Source organism: Pithys albifrons, chromosome 3 (genome assembly GCF_047495875.1).
Source record: "Pithys albifrons albifrons isolate INPA30051 chromosome 3, PitAlb_v1, whole genome shotgun sequence".
NCBI classification, from domain to species: Eukaryota; Metazoa; Chordata; class Aves; order Passeriformes; family Thamnophilidae; genus Pithys; species Pithys albifrons.
The window spans coordinates 95,588,017-95,599,959 of record NC_092460.1 but is presented as its reverse complement, the minus strand read 5'-3'; the positions used below and the strand labels follow the sequence as shown (position 1 = coordinate 95,599,959).

Below are 11,943 nucleotides of genomic sequence, written 5' to 3'. Positions count from 1 at the left end.
CACCACCAATAGTTCAGGACCAACACAATAGCCCTGCTCAAACCTTACCTTGTTTAAAAAGCATAGAAACAAACAAAAAAGTCTGCAGGGAAAGGAAGACACACCAAACAAGGCAGAGAGAGCCATGAGTACCTGTCAGTGCAGCCTTTGGTGCTGTTTTGGCACATTTTTGGGTAGAAGGGGGAATGGAAAAGAGCTGAGACTCGACGTTTGGCACGGGGGTGGTCAATGACACACCCACTGCCACTTTCGGAGCAGCAGAAATAACACAACACAGCCCTTCCAAATGCAGTTTGGTTCTGATTTATTCTGTAATTCAAAAAGTAGAGTCTGAAAACAAAAGAATCTTTCAGAAAGCAAGAAAAAAACATGAAAGGCAAGAGGATCATCTCAGTGGGCATCACTCCACCCTGTCATCACTGCATCCCAGGGAGTATCCAACCACCTCCTTGATCTGGCAGCAGCAAAAGGCACCTTTTCCCAGACCCATCAGACTCAAAGGAGATTTCTTCACTTCACACAGCCTTGGATCAGTTGTGCAAGGCCAACTGGAGGCTGGTTTGTTGGCCCAGTATCTCCGAACCCCATCAGACACATATTTGACTTGTGCCAGTGCTGCTTGGTCAGGTACAATGCAAAACATTCCAAGCCACGTTTGAGGAACTCTTGTAGCAATCATATTCCTGCCCACAAATCCCATTTTTCTGTATGAGTGACTGCTGCTTTCCCTTTATCCAGTTCCTTACACCCTTGATTCTGCTGGTACCAGCACCCCCATCTTCATCAGCTGCACTAATAACTTCCCATTTCAGGCTTGTGTGAAACTCCTGATTTTTTTTTTTTTTTGCATAGAAAAGGAAGTTGGAAATGCTGGAAATTCTTGCATAAAATCCTATGTTAGTATAGCATCATTCCACAGGTGTGCCACGTGGGAAACTTCTAAGAAACAAAAATGAGAACATTAAGAAAATCAAGGTGTCCTTTCAAGACCTTAATTCTTTGATTCTCTAAGATATCCACAGCAAATTTGTTTTTCTAGGTTGGGTTTTCTTCGCTGTACATCAGCTGTGCAACCCCAGTGCAATTACTTTGTATTAGCATAAAAGGATTTTGCAATGCAGCATTTGGCTGAGTAGCCACTACAGAGGTCAACAAAGCACAGGGAATTCTGCCTGCCCAGGCAGGGTCTGCACTCTTCCCTCAGATAAGCTCATTTTCAGTCACGTGTTCTCCATCCTGCTCTTCAGAGGGTCTTCTACAGGTTAATTCTCTGTCCCTGCACAAGCCGTGCTCGGAAGCTCCAAATATCCTTCAAAAGAAAAATGAAACAAAAGAAAAGCTTTGAGGGCCAGTAAAAAGAGTGTCCAGGACTCCAGTTTACAGAGATTCAAATAGAGGATTACTTAGTCCTCAGCATCTTGTGAAGGTGAAATAAGAGCTAGGCACTCCTCTGGGAAAAAGTACCAAGCCTTAAAAGAAAGCTTAAAGCTACATGAAAGTACAGACACTGCTCTAAGGCTTGCATGGGCAGCACCTCATTTCCAGCCAGGAGAAGGAGAGAGTCTCACTATGTATCCCTTTGGATTTCACTGTATCCTTAATTAACCCCAGGAAGTAAAAGCCAAGCAAGCTATGACTTTACAGACCTGTAAGATGAGGCAAAAACAGCTGGGCACCCCCCCATACCCAGGCACACTGGGGGAAAATAAGCAGAACAGAACAAAAACCCCTGAAGGTGAAAAAGAATTCCTCTCCTCCAGAAAGACCTAAATATGTAGATATTAAAAGAAAATTGCTGCCTATTACATTTAGATTTTACTGCTTTTATTTTAGACTGGCTGTGCACATTAAGGAACTGCTGTGGATTAAGAAATACATGTCTTCACCCCAATAACAAGGCTTATTTTGCTTTCAATTGCTGGATCCCTGAAGAATTTAGATTTGCTTCCTATTTTACTCAATGGTTTCAGTTATTCAGCAAGTCCATTAGTCCCATATTTTATTTTTTTGAGGCAGATGTGTATCCCTGCTGACAAACCTGCTGTACTCCAAGTCTAAGCGACTGATGTGGGATTATATTTAAGCAAAAAAAAAATCAGTCTGTCATTGCAGTCAGATGTGGCTACTCGGTTTAAAAGGAAAATCCACCCGCTGTTGGGTGGGGAAACTGTAAGAACTGTGGACACACAAACCAGACAAGCAGTGAATTTATTGCACCTTCTCACAGCTGTGAACTCAGGGCAAATGTCCACATGTTTTTATTCACATTGTGCAGTCCAAATATAACTGCAAAGAGCAGTTCAGTCAGACTCCCCCATAATAAACCATGAACTAGGAAATGCAGTGAAGGGCAAAGCTGGCTGTGACTTCACCTTAATCCTGTCCCAGTGGGACGGAACGGTTGGACTTGATGATCCTAAAGATCTTTTCCAAACTTAATTCTATGATTCTGTGAAGTCTAGACTTCCTCAAATGGTGTAAGGAGCACATGTGAGCAGCCTCAGAGCTGAGCCATCACAACAGCAGGGTCTGTCCTTTTGCTACATCGGTCACAGTTCCATAACAAAGTGCTGATATCTCCACCACCTCAGCCACACTAGAAAGAACCCAGAGGAGCTCAGAAAATCCATTCTGACAAGCCGAGCTGGAGAAGGAAATTCTAGAGCTCAAGGGATGCAAAGAGCTGCCAGAGAGCAAGGCCATTTCTCCACCACTGCAAGAACCAGCATGATGAGAAAAAAGGCCCCAAAAAAACCTGCCAGTCATCTTCTGAACATCAGGTCTTTTAACCTGCCAAACACCTCTGCCTGGCACAGCCTGATCTGCCAAACTGGGCAGAAAGAGCACAAATCTGCCACACGAGAGACCTGGGAAAGGGAACTGACCTGATTGGTAACAAAAGGCATTGAGCCAAGTCTTACCTTGAGCTCCACGGAAATTGCGTTGTATTTCTTGCGGACCATTTCTTCCAGTTCTTTCTCCAGGTGCTCTTGGCTCGTGTTCTTGACATCAATGTAGTAGCACTCTGAGCTGGCAAAGTGACAGCTTATGCTCTGTGTGAGGAAACTGGGCATCACTCACTGCCACATGGATTACAAACGACTGCCAGATCCCAGATTGTGGATGCCCCACTCCTGCCTTACAGATCATGTCAGCAAATCTCTCCCTCCTTTCCAAGCACTCCTGAGACTGTTCCCCTGGAGAAATACTCTTGCTTGCTGACATGCTCTTATTCCTTCTCTCCTCTCCCAAACAGTCTCCCAACAGGAGCTGTAATGTTTGATTTCAAAATATCAGCAACTAGAATGGGAATAGGGAAAGTCAGGGCAGGAGCAGACCTGTGTGTTCAGGAAGGGCTCCTACTTCCAGCACCCAGACATTCACAACAAGCCACTTATTTTGAAATCACCAATAAACTGCTACTGGGGCTGAAAAGAACAGCCACATAGTAGGCAAAACAAAATAAAAACAGAGCACTCCATGTCGCGGTGCCTGGATAAATCCCTTCTGAGCCAGGGTGAGGCCTCCAAAGGAGGGCATTTCTGTCTTTTTCAGTTAAATTATCATGATGAAAAAAAATATATGTAATCAAATCTTTAAAGGAAAAACGGTTGTGATATCACATAAATAAAAATTATTTATTGGATGATGGAGACTCCGACTATTGAGAGATGAGATATCAAGAAGGCAGGGGGACTAAAGCTAGGCAAGCTTCTGATATCTGGGACAGCTGAGAGGGAACTATTGGAAAAACAAGCACAGCCAGCCAGGCTTCAAACCTAGATTCAGCATTGAATTTCTGCTCCTGTTCTGTTTTTCTCAAGCAGCTCTTCTCCCAGAAGACAGATGTATAAAAATAAAATAATTTAAAAGAGAAAAGAGAGTGCAAAAGTATATCAGGAAGACATAAACTCATTAAGATTCATCCAAATATTCATAAGGGTGGAAAAGTGGGGGATAATTTGATCAGTTCCTTCAAAAGTCAAGAATATGACAAACTGTACCAAGAGATGATTTCCTACCTTTCGGAAACCTGATGTCTTGTTGATCCCAGAGCCATGAAAGAGCAGGGGATGGAAGAACACTGTGTCTCCTTTCTCCATGACAAGGTGAACCTTGGGAGTCTTCTTGTCCTCATCAAGCAGCCCATGGAAAAGTTTGTTGCTTTTACCCTAGGAAAAAAAGACTGAATTGAAATCACTCAGTTAAAATCAGAGCAAGTGCTGATTCTCAGCATGAGGAGCTGCAGGGACAACTTCAGATCTGCTTTCCCCTGGGTTGTGTATTTTACACCAGACTAAAAGTCTGGATTTGGACAATGAAGAAGATTTCTCAGCTGAAGAGAACAGAGAAGAGCACCGGGGAACCCCACAGGTGTGGCCTGATGCCACTGCTGGGGTCCAGCCTTCTGCTTCCAGTATAAACATCACCAGCTCCAGGTCAGGAGACACCCATTCTAAAGAGGAAAACAGCACTTGATATTTAATTGCATCCAGCTGAATTGTATCCGATTTCTGCTCTTTGGGATGGTGCACATGCTACCAGGCAGGAACAAATTCACAGGAGGAAAGAGAGCCCATGGACTTGGCACAGTCAGTGGAAAACAGTGGCACATGTTTATTGCTGTTATGCCATGACATGTGGGACATTTTCCAGGTGAGAATGGGAACAGAGGCAAATCTACTCAGGTCACATGCAGAGATGCCAAGCAACTCCCTCCCAAAAGAACATCACAATTTGCATGAACAGAGAAAAAAAAATTACTAGAAACCTCAGCTTTGACCTGCCCAGCCCTTTCCAAGCTGTCTGTGACACTCTACCTCTGACTCAGGATAGCCATGAGGCTTCAGGGTTGTCTTGTGTGTCCCAGGCTGCACGACCAGGCAGCCGTTGTCCTGGTCAGCCCTCTCCATGGCGGTCCAGGCGCACACGATGCGGGACGCAGGCCGGAACGGGAAATAGTGCAGGTCCTGATGCATGGGGTGCACAAAAGTCTGTTTGTCTGCAACACAGGTTCAAAACCTTCAGCCTCACCAAATGTGACACAGCCTTTCCCTCCCTGCCTAACCCCTGTAACACATCCTGAGGAGCTGCTGCTGGAGACGGCCTTGGAAGATCTCAAAATCGACCACAGTGGTGGCTCTTGGGTGAGGAATGGCACAGGGGCAGAGTAACAGCCAGAAGGCTGTTTGACTGCGACCCCCCAGAAGGCTCCTTTTGTTGGCCTTCACCACCAACAACCCCCTGCCACATTTGCACCACTTATCTTGGCTGCTCTCCACTTTTGTGAACTTCAGCCAGCACCAGGTTGCACAAACTTCCCCAGTGCAAAGACTTTCAAGCACACATGCTGTCTGCAGGCACTTGATGTTGCAAGCAGAATCAATACGGTCTGTGCTGCACACAGCACATGTTTAAAAAAAAGGAGAAAGATCTCTATTCATAGACTGCAGCCTCCCCAGACAGCCTACCCAGCACTATCAGCCTTGCCCTTGGGGCTTTCTTCCATCAAGTCTAAACAAAAATAAACATTCCTGAAGCTTTGTTTGTTATTTCTTTTCCCCCATGGAAATGGAAATATATCATCCCCACCAAACCAGCCTTTTACATACGATTTATATACTTATTTTGCCATTGATTTTGCTCCTTAAATAGATACAGTAGTGTATTTCTGCTTGTTTAGTTTGCCATAATATTTAGACTTTGCACAGCCTCAAAAACTCTCATGAGTTTTCTCATGTTATCTCATTAAGCCAAGGGAAAAAGAAAACCACCTATTACCAAAATGGCCTTGTAAAGTTTCAGAGTTATTTTGTTTTAATTTGTCTCCCTTTTTTTTTTCCCAAACAGATTTTCTAAAACACTAAGTTTTGGCCAAACAGACAGCATACACACAATAGTTTATCTATTTTCCTCTTATCAAAGTTTTCCTTACCAGAATCTGGAAGTTTATTTATCAGCATGGTGTGCATTGCCATGATGTTTGGCCCTGTGAAGCACTCAACATATCTGAGGACCTATAGGGAAGAAAACATTAGGAAAAAAACCCATTAGCAACATGAAAACCAATAGAAAAGATGACTGAGGAAACACTGGGAACAGAACACTGTTAAAAGTTGGCCTGATCTTCCTCTCTCATGTATGTCCTTATGGGAGTGACATACAGGGGCTCTAAGGGAAAGAGTTTTAGTGAAACAAAAAAAAGGACTTTTCACATAGGCATTAAAGCACAGATACAATCACACAGGCTATTCCACCACCACTCCCTTTTCTGATGGGTTTTAACTTTATTTTACCTCAGGCAGAGTACAGTATCTGAACAGCTCCTTGTCTTCCTGGAAGTCTTGCACTTTATTAACCACTTTTTCAGACTGACCAAACTGGGATTTCAGGGACTCATCTTTCATAATCATAACTCCTGGTGGATTCACCTCTCTTTTACAGATCCGCATGAATTCCTTCCTGCAAAGCAGAGGGAATGACCATGATGGGAGAATCCAGCCATCTCCGTCTTCCCAGAGCTCCCTCAGGATGCTCCAGCACACAGAACCTCCCCAGCTCCTCAGCCAAGTGCCCCGTACTTGAAGCGCTCGATGTCTTCATCCGAAACGAGCTTCTTGATGAGCAGGTACCCATTGTCTTCATAGAACTGCCTTTGCTCTGTGGTGAGGAGATCATTGTCCAGGGTGTAGCTGAGATACAGAAGAGACACACATGAGTAGCACTGGCCGAAGCAGGAGCAGCATCAATGAGACTCAGCAGGAAGATGGTGCCATATGGGGGATCAGCAGCTGAGAGGAATAATTAGTGAGAAACCCTTCCCACCTGCATGTCCCCTTGGTTTTGCAGGCCTGCAATGTTTCCCATGCCTCAGCATCTTTGCCCACAGACACCCACCACTTCTGTGAAAATCCAAAGCAAACCCCCTCAATAATGCCCTTCGAGGTGGAGAAGTGAGCAGGAAAGCTGGGATGGGTCCTCAGCAGCTTCACCCTCAACAGAGATAGTGAAGCACACAGGAGGAGGCTCGGCAGTCAGGTCATCCACTCAGACACTTCTCAGATGGATTGTGAAGTTCTTTTATTAAACTACAGCTAAACAAAGGAGACACCCTTGCCAAGTGAAAGGCTACACAACATCTATTGCTCAAAAAGTGTGCTGGGAGTAGAGAAATGAATTCTGAAAATTGGGCAGTTTTTATCTCTACAAAGGAAAATAGATCTCACCTAAACCTCTCTGAATGAGGAACAACACTGACTTGGGCAGAAGTAGGAACGCTTATCTGGAATGGAAATTAAGGAATATATAATCAAATAGTGTGAAACATCATCTATACACGAGTTCTGGATGCTACAATGCTGCTCAACTTAAAAGAAGGCGCTGCCCTGGACTTTCAGTTCATGTTCTTGTTTATTCTGCTTCTAAAATAATAAATAATAATTTAAAAATTCTAAAATTTAAAAATAATCCAAAATACTAAAATATTAAACGGTGAACCTGGGATTTCACATTCCCACTTGGTGGTGCAAACCCTCACCTTCTCTCCAATTACTACAGAGATCAGGTCCCTCCCAGGCTTGACAGGAATAGCAGGAAGAGAGGAGAATTATGGGCTTGTCCTCCACCTCAATTCATTTCAACAGGTTCAGATAAACACACTGTGTTCTCCTATGCAGAGAGACATTCTCATCAACAGGACAACTAAATCACACTTGCTAAGGAAGCCTCACGAGAGCTTTGTGCATGGGAAGGAAGTGTCATCCAGGGGCAAGGACAAAATAAGAACATTTTCATGCAGATCTTTTGATCTGCACGAGCATGTTTGCTTTGGGTTTTCATGTAAACCACTGGCTTTTCTTTACAGCTCACCACTGCCTTGCAAATGTGCCAGAAAAACATGAATGCTTTGGGAATAAAAAGGTTTCCTCACAACAGTTGTGTTTATGGTCCCCACACAGGGAAGCTTAAACATTATCTAGTTAAGAGTCACATACAGTGGGAGAAGAAACACAACACATGCAAAAAAGATGAGCCCGAAGGCAGAAAAGGTGTTGAGAACTGGAAGAGAGCGAGAGAAGGAAGAAGACATGGCGAGACCAGGTGGAAACCACCACAGCAGGTCCCAAAGCAAGGGATTCCCCAACCGAGGGCACTAGCACTCCACACACCACATTTCAGGCCCAATTTCAGTGAAAACGGCACTCATAACCATTCAGGCTCCTAAATGTTCACAGAGAGCTGAGGAAGACACAGGCACTGGCTGAGCCCCAGCTGTGGTGGCCTCTTCAGCACCTCCACCTCCCAGAATGGGGGACAGCAGACAAGTCCACCAAGTGCTGGGCTCCACTTGAGCACCTTCCTCCCAGGCTTTCCAGTGCCTCTTCCTCTCACTGGTTTTGCTTCTAACACTTTGCAATGCCCAGAGAACAAGTTTGGGTTGCTTGCACAGCTGAAACCAAGAGGCACAGGCTGGGAAGGAGCTGCCACATCTGGCAGCTCTTTTTGGTAAAGGCACAGAGTATTTAAACTTCCTCCCTTTTCCTCACACAACCCTTTTGGGAATAGTATCTTCACCGGCAGGTTATCCACATGGACAGGCAATGCAATCCCTGGCACCACTCAGAAGCAAGTCAACATTTATGGAGACAGTAAAGCACAGGCACAACAAGGTTCAACATTCCCAGCAGCTTTTCCAAAGCATCTCCCTGCAGGTCCTCAAGGGATGGTGCAAACTCCTGTGTATCCACGACAAGCACAATAGACCTGCAGAGTTCTCTTAGAAACCACATCACAGGCCCCTGGTGAGATGACCCTGGCCTGACAGCCACCACTCTGCCACCACCAGCTGGGTTTGACCTGAAGAAGCCAAACACCCAAATCACTCCAGAGGTGCAGCTGCTTTCCAAATCTCTCATCTGCCTGCATTTTGAGGAAACCTTCACTTCCACGGCTGGTGTGCTGTTTTTTCACTGGTGCCCCAAACCAGGCAGCGCTCAAGCCAAATCCACAGCTGCAGGAATGGAGGTCTTCCACAGGCACTTGGAATGTTGCTTTTTCCAAGCTGTGTTCCTTTAAGGAGGCAAGTGCTGGCGTTGCTGGTGCAGCACTTTCCTCTGGCTCCTACACCAACCTCCAAAGAAAAAATCTGCCACATTTCACCTTCTTCTCCTTCCTGGGGCCATTGAGGGAACTCCATGAAGGCAGAGTTTTTCCAATGATACGCAGAAACAATTAATCTTCCAATATACCCATAGAATCAACACACCAACTTCCAATATACCAAACCCAAAGAGCAACTACAGGAGGAAACAGAGTGTGTACAAGATGGTATTAAATTCTCTATTCTGCAGGATTAAACAGAGATCAGGATGCTCTTTTCCAGGCTGGGAAGGTGAGATCCTGTGGTGTGGAGGCAGAAGGCAGCAAACCCCAGCTCCAGGGCTCACTCAGCAGAGGGGTGGGCACACACACTGAACCCCAGCACGGCAGCAGAGACCCCACGGCTTTGGGAAGTTGTGACATTTTGCGTCTCTGGAGGTGACTGGAATTGCTATCAAGACATTTCTCCTTTTGTTAACAGAGAGGCACTTTCTGGGAGGAAAAGGGAATGTCCATCACCAGATTATCCAAGCCAGAGATTAAAACAAAACCAGTGCACTGATGTACCTTGTATCAAATAAATCTATTCTTATTATATTGTCATTTATTTCATCCACAGACCTTTCTTGCTCCAGCCCAGATTAGTCATATTTTTGTCCAAATCTCTTTGCATCAAGACTCGGATTTAAAAATAAACAGCTTGTGCAGCACCTCTTCTTACTTCCTCTCTCTTTATAACCAGGGTATTTTTTCCTAGCATTTATTTCTAATTTTGTGTTCCTACTTGCACCTTTGTGTTATGGCAGTCTGAGTCAACAACTATCCATCTGTCTCCATATTTTTAATATATTTGAAGACTCCTACATCCTGTTTGATCACATCCTTTTCTTCTCTTTATTACAAGTAACTTGTCAGTGTTCAGCTCTCACTGTGAAACAGCACCCTTTTTTTTAAAGGCAAGATCTATGGCAGCAGCCATAAAAATACTCTCAGCAAGCAGTCCTTATTTAACTTTTGGAACCCTGGGACAGACCAACATGAGATCTCTCTGCCCTGGTTTCCTTTGTCAGATGTCTCACAAAGCTGCCAGTCTCCAACATTCCGACCTCAGACCCTACTCGCAAACCAAACCTTGATGTTTTTGCTGCTCCTACTCTACCTGTCAAGTCTGTACCTTTCAACAAAGCCTGATACTTGCTGTCCAATTTCTAAGTCACACAGAGTTTATCTCCCCCAACCCCCTGAATCTCTAGGAGAGCACCTTGCTGCAGGTGCAGGGGGGGCTGTACTGGGGGGCTGCTGAGAGGCTCATCTGATGCACATCCCAGATCCCACGGGTCGCAGGGAGGAAGCACAGGCAGCAAGAGGTTTTTGCGGTGGGACGGGTGCTGACCCCAAAATCCCAGCTGGGGCTGCCGGGCACTGCCAGGCAGGTCAGGCACCATCCCATCACCAGGACACAGCGCAGGGACTGGCGCTGGGTGTCCTTCCCAGGCCAGTGTTATAGAATAGAATCATAGAACCAATGGGGTTGGAAAAGACCTCTGAGATCATCAAGTCCAACCCTTGGTCCAACTCCAGTCCATTTACCAGAACACGGCACTCAGTGCCATGGCCAATCTCAGTTTAAAAACCTCCAGGGATGGGGAATCCACCCCCTCTCTGAGCAGGCCATTCCAATGCCTGATTACTCTCTCTATAAAGAATTGTCTTCTGCTCTCCAACTTCAATTTCCCCTGGCAGAGCTTGAGCCCATCGTGCCCCCTTGTCCTATTGCTGAGTGCCTGGGAGAAGAGACCAACCCCCACCTGGCTAGAACGTCTCATCAGGTAGTTCTAGACAGTGATGAGGTCACCTCTGAGCCTCCTCTTCCTTGTACAAGCCACGGGGACAGGGGGACAGAGGGACAGCGGGCACGGGGCGCGGCGGACACAGCCCATGGGGATGGGCGAGCGGAGCCCTGGCGCCAGCGGGGTCGACATCCCGCCGCCTCCCCTTCCCGACCGCACTCCACAAAGGATACGGGAGCGGCGGCCGGTGCCAGCCGCGGGCAGAGGTGCCGCAGGACCGTGTCCAGCCGCGCCGCCGAGCGCTGCCCGAGCCGCTCCCCGAGCCGCTCCATGGCGCCCGGACCGCCCCGTCCCGCCCCTCCCATCCCCATCCTGCGCCGCGGCCGCATCCGCTGGGCCGGGCCGGGCCGGGCATGCCCAGAGCTCGGATCCCGCCGGGTCACACCGGCTCCAGCGCCTCGGGGTGGATGGGAAGGGCCGGCGGGAGGACGGGGCGGAGCTTGGTTCGCTTCCCGGATACTCCGCGCTCTCTGCCTGCAGTTACTGCAAGGATTTCATCACGCCTGTGCAGAGAGCAATCCGTGGATCGATTCCTCATCTCCTGTCTCTAGGGATGCTGTCTGAGCTTGCCTCGACGCTCCATGAATCCCTTTGGAGAGGTTCCTGCGGCCTCGGCGTCACTGATGGGGATGTGGGATGCGGGATGCCTGCGGAGTGCATCACATCCTGGTGGTGCTGGGTTCTGTCCAGCCTTCCTTGGTGCTTTTCGGTGCTTTGGAGTAAGAAACGAGGGGAAGGAGCAGCATGGTGTTGCAGTGGAGTGCCTGGGCAGGTGGGAGAGGAAGGGGAAAAGCCCAGAGAAGGAAACCTGGGGTAGGGAGAGGGGGAAGAAGCATTAAAAATGGGCAGCTGCAAATAGATGTGGCAAAAAAATAAGCTGTAGAGACTTCGTATTCCTCTGAAGCTGCAATGTGCTTAAAAGCTACATATGCAATGTACACTGGCCTTAGCACACTCATCTGCCTAAATAAGCACTGTGAGTGCATCAACAAAG

At 46.8% G+C, this 11,943-nt stretch overlaps 1 protein-coding gene across 1 annotated transcript; it reads right to left on the bottom strand.

Annotated features, from left to right (window-relative positions):
* Nucleotides 1-287: 287 nt before the first annotated feature.
* PHYH (phytanoyl-CoA 2-hydroxylase) lies at nucleotides 288-11,267 on the bottom strand. Its single transcript, XM_071552795.1, has 9 exons — nucleotides 11,123-11,267; nucleotides 7,227-7,282; nucleotides 6,582-6,692; nucleotides 6,297-6,462; nucleotides 5,936-6,017; nucleotides 4,821-5,002; nucleotides 4,023-4,172; nucleotides 2,922-3,053; nucleotides 288-1,309 (listed from the first exon to the last, which is right to left on the bottom strand). Exons 1-9 carry the CDS (start codon nucleotides 11,258-11,260, stop codon nucleotides 1,256-1,258), a joined length of 1,071 nt encoding a protein of 356 aa, XP_071408896.1. The 5' UTR covers nucleotides 11,261-11,267; the 3' UTR covers nucleotides 288-1,255.
* Between the last annotated feature and the right edge of the window lie 676 nt (nucleotides 11,268-11,943).

Coding starts and splice junctions, on each gene's coding strand:
- PHYH (XM_071552795.1), bottom strand. CDS start 11,260: ATGGGGATGGGAGGGGCGGGACGGGGCGGTCCGGGCGCCATGGAGCGG. Junction 6,018..6,296: donor GATACTGTACTCTGCCTGAG/GTAAAATAAAGT, acceptor TCTTCCCTATAG/GTCCTCAGATATGTTGAGTG. Junction 5,003..5,935: donor AAATAAACTTCCAGATTCTG/GTAAGGAAAACT, acceptor CCTGTGTTGCAG/ACAAACAGACTTTTGTGCAC.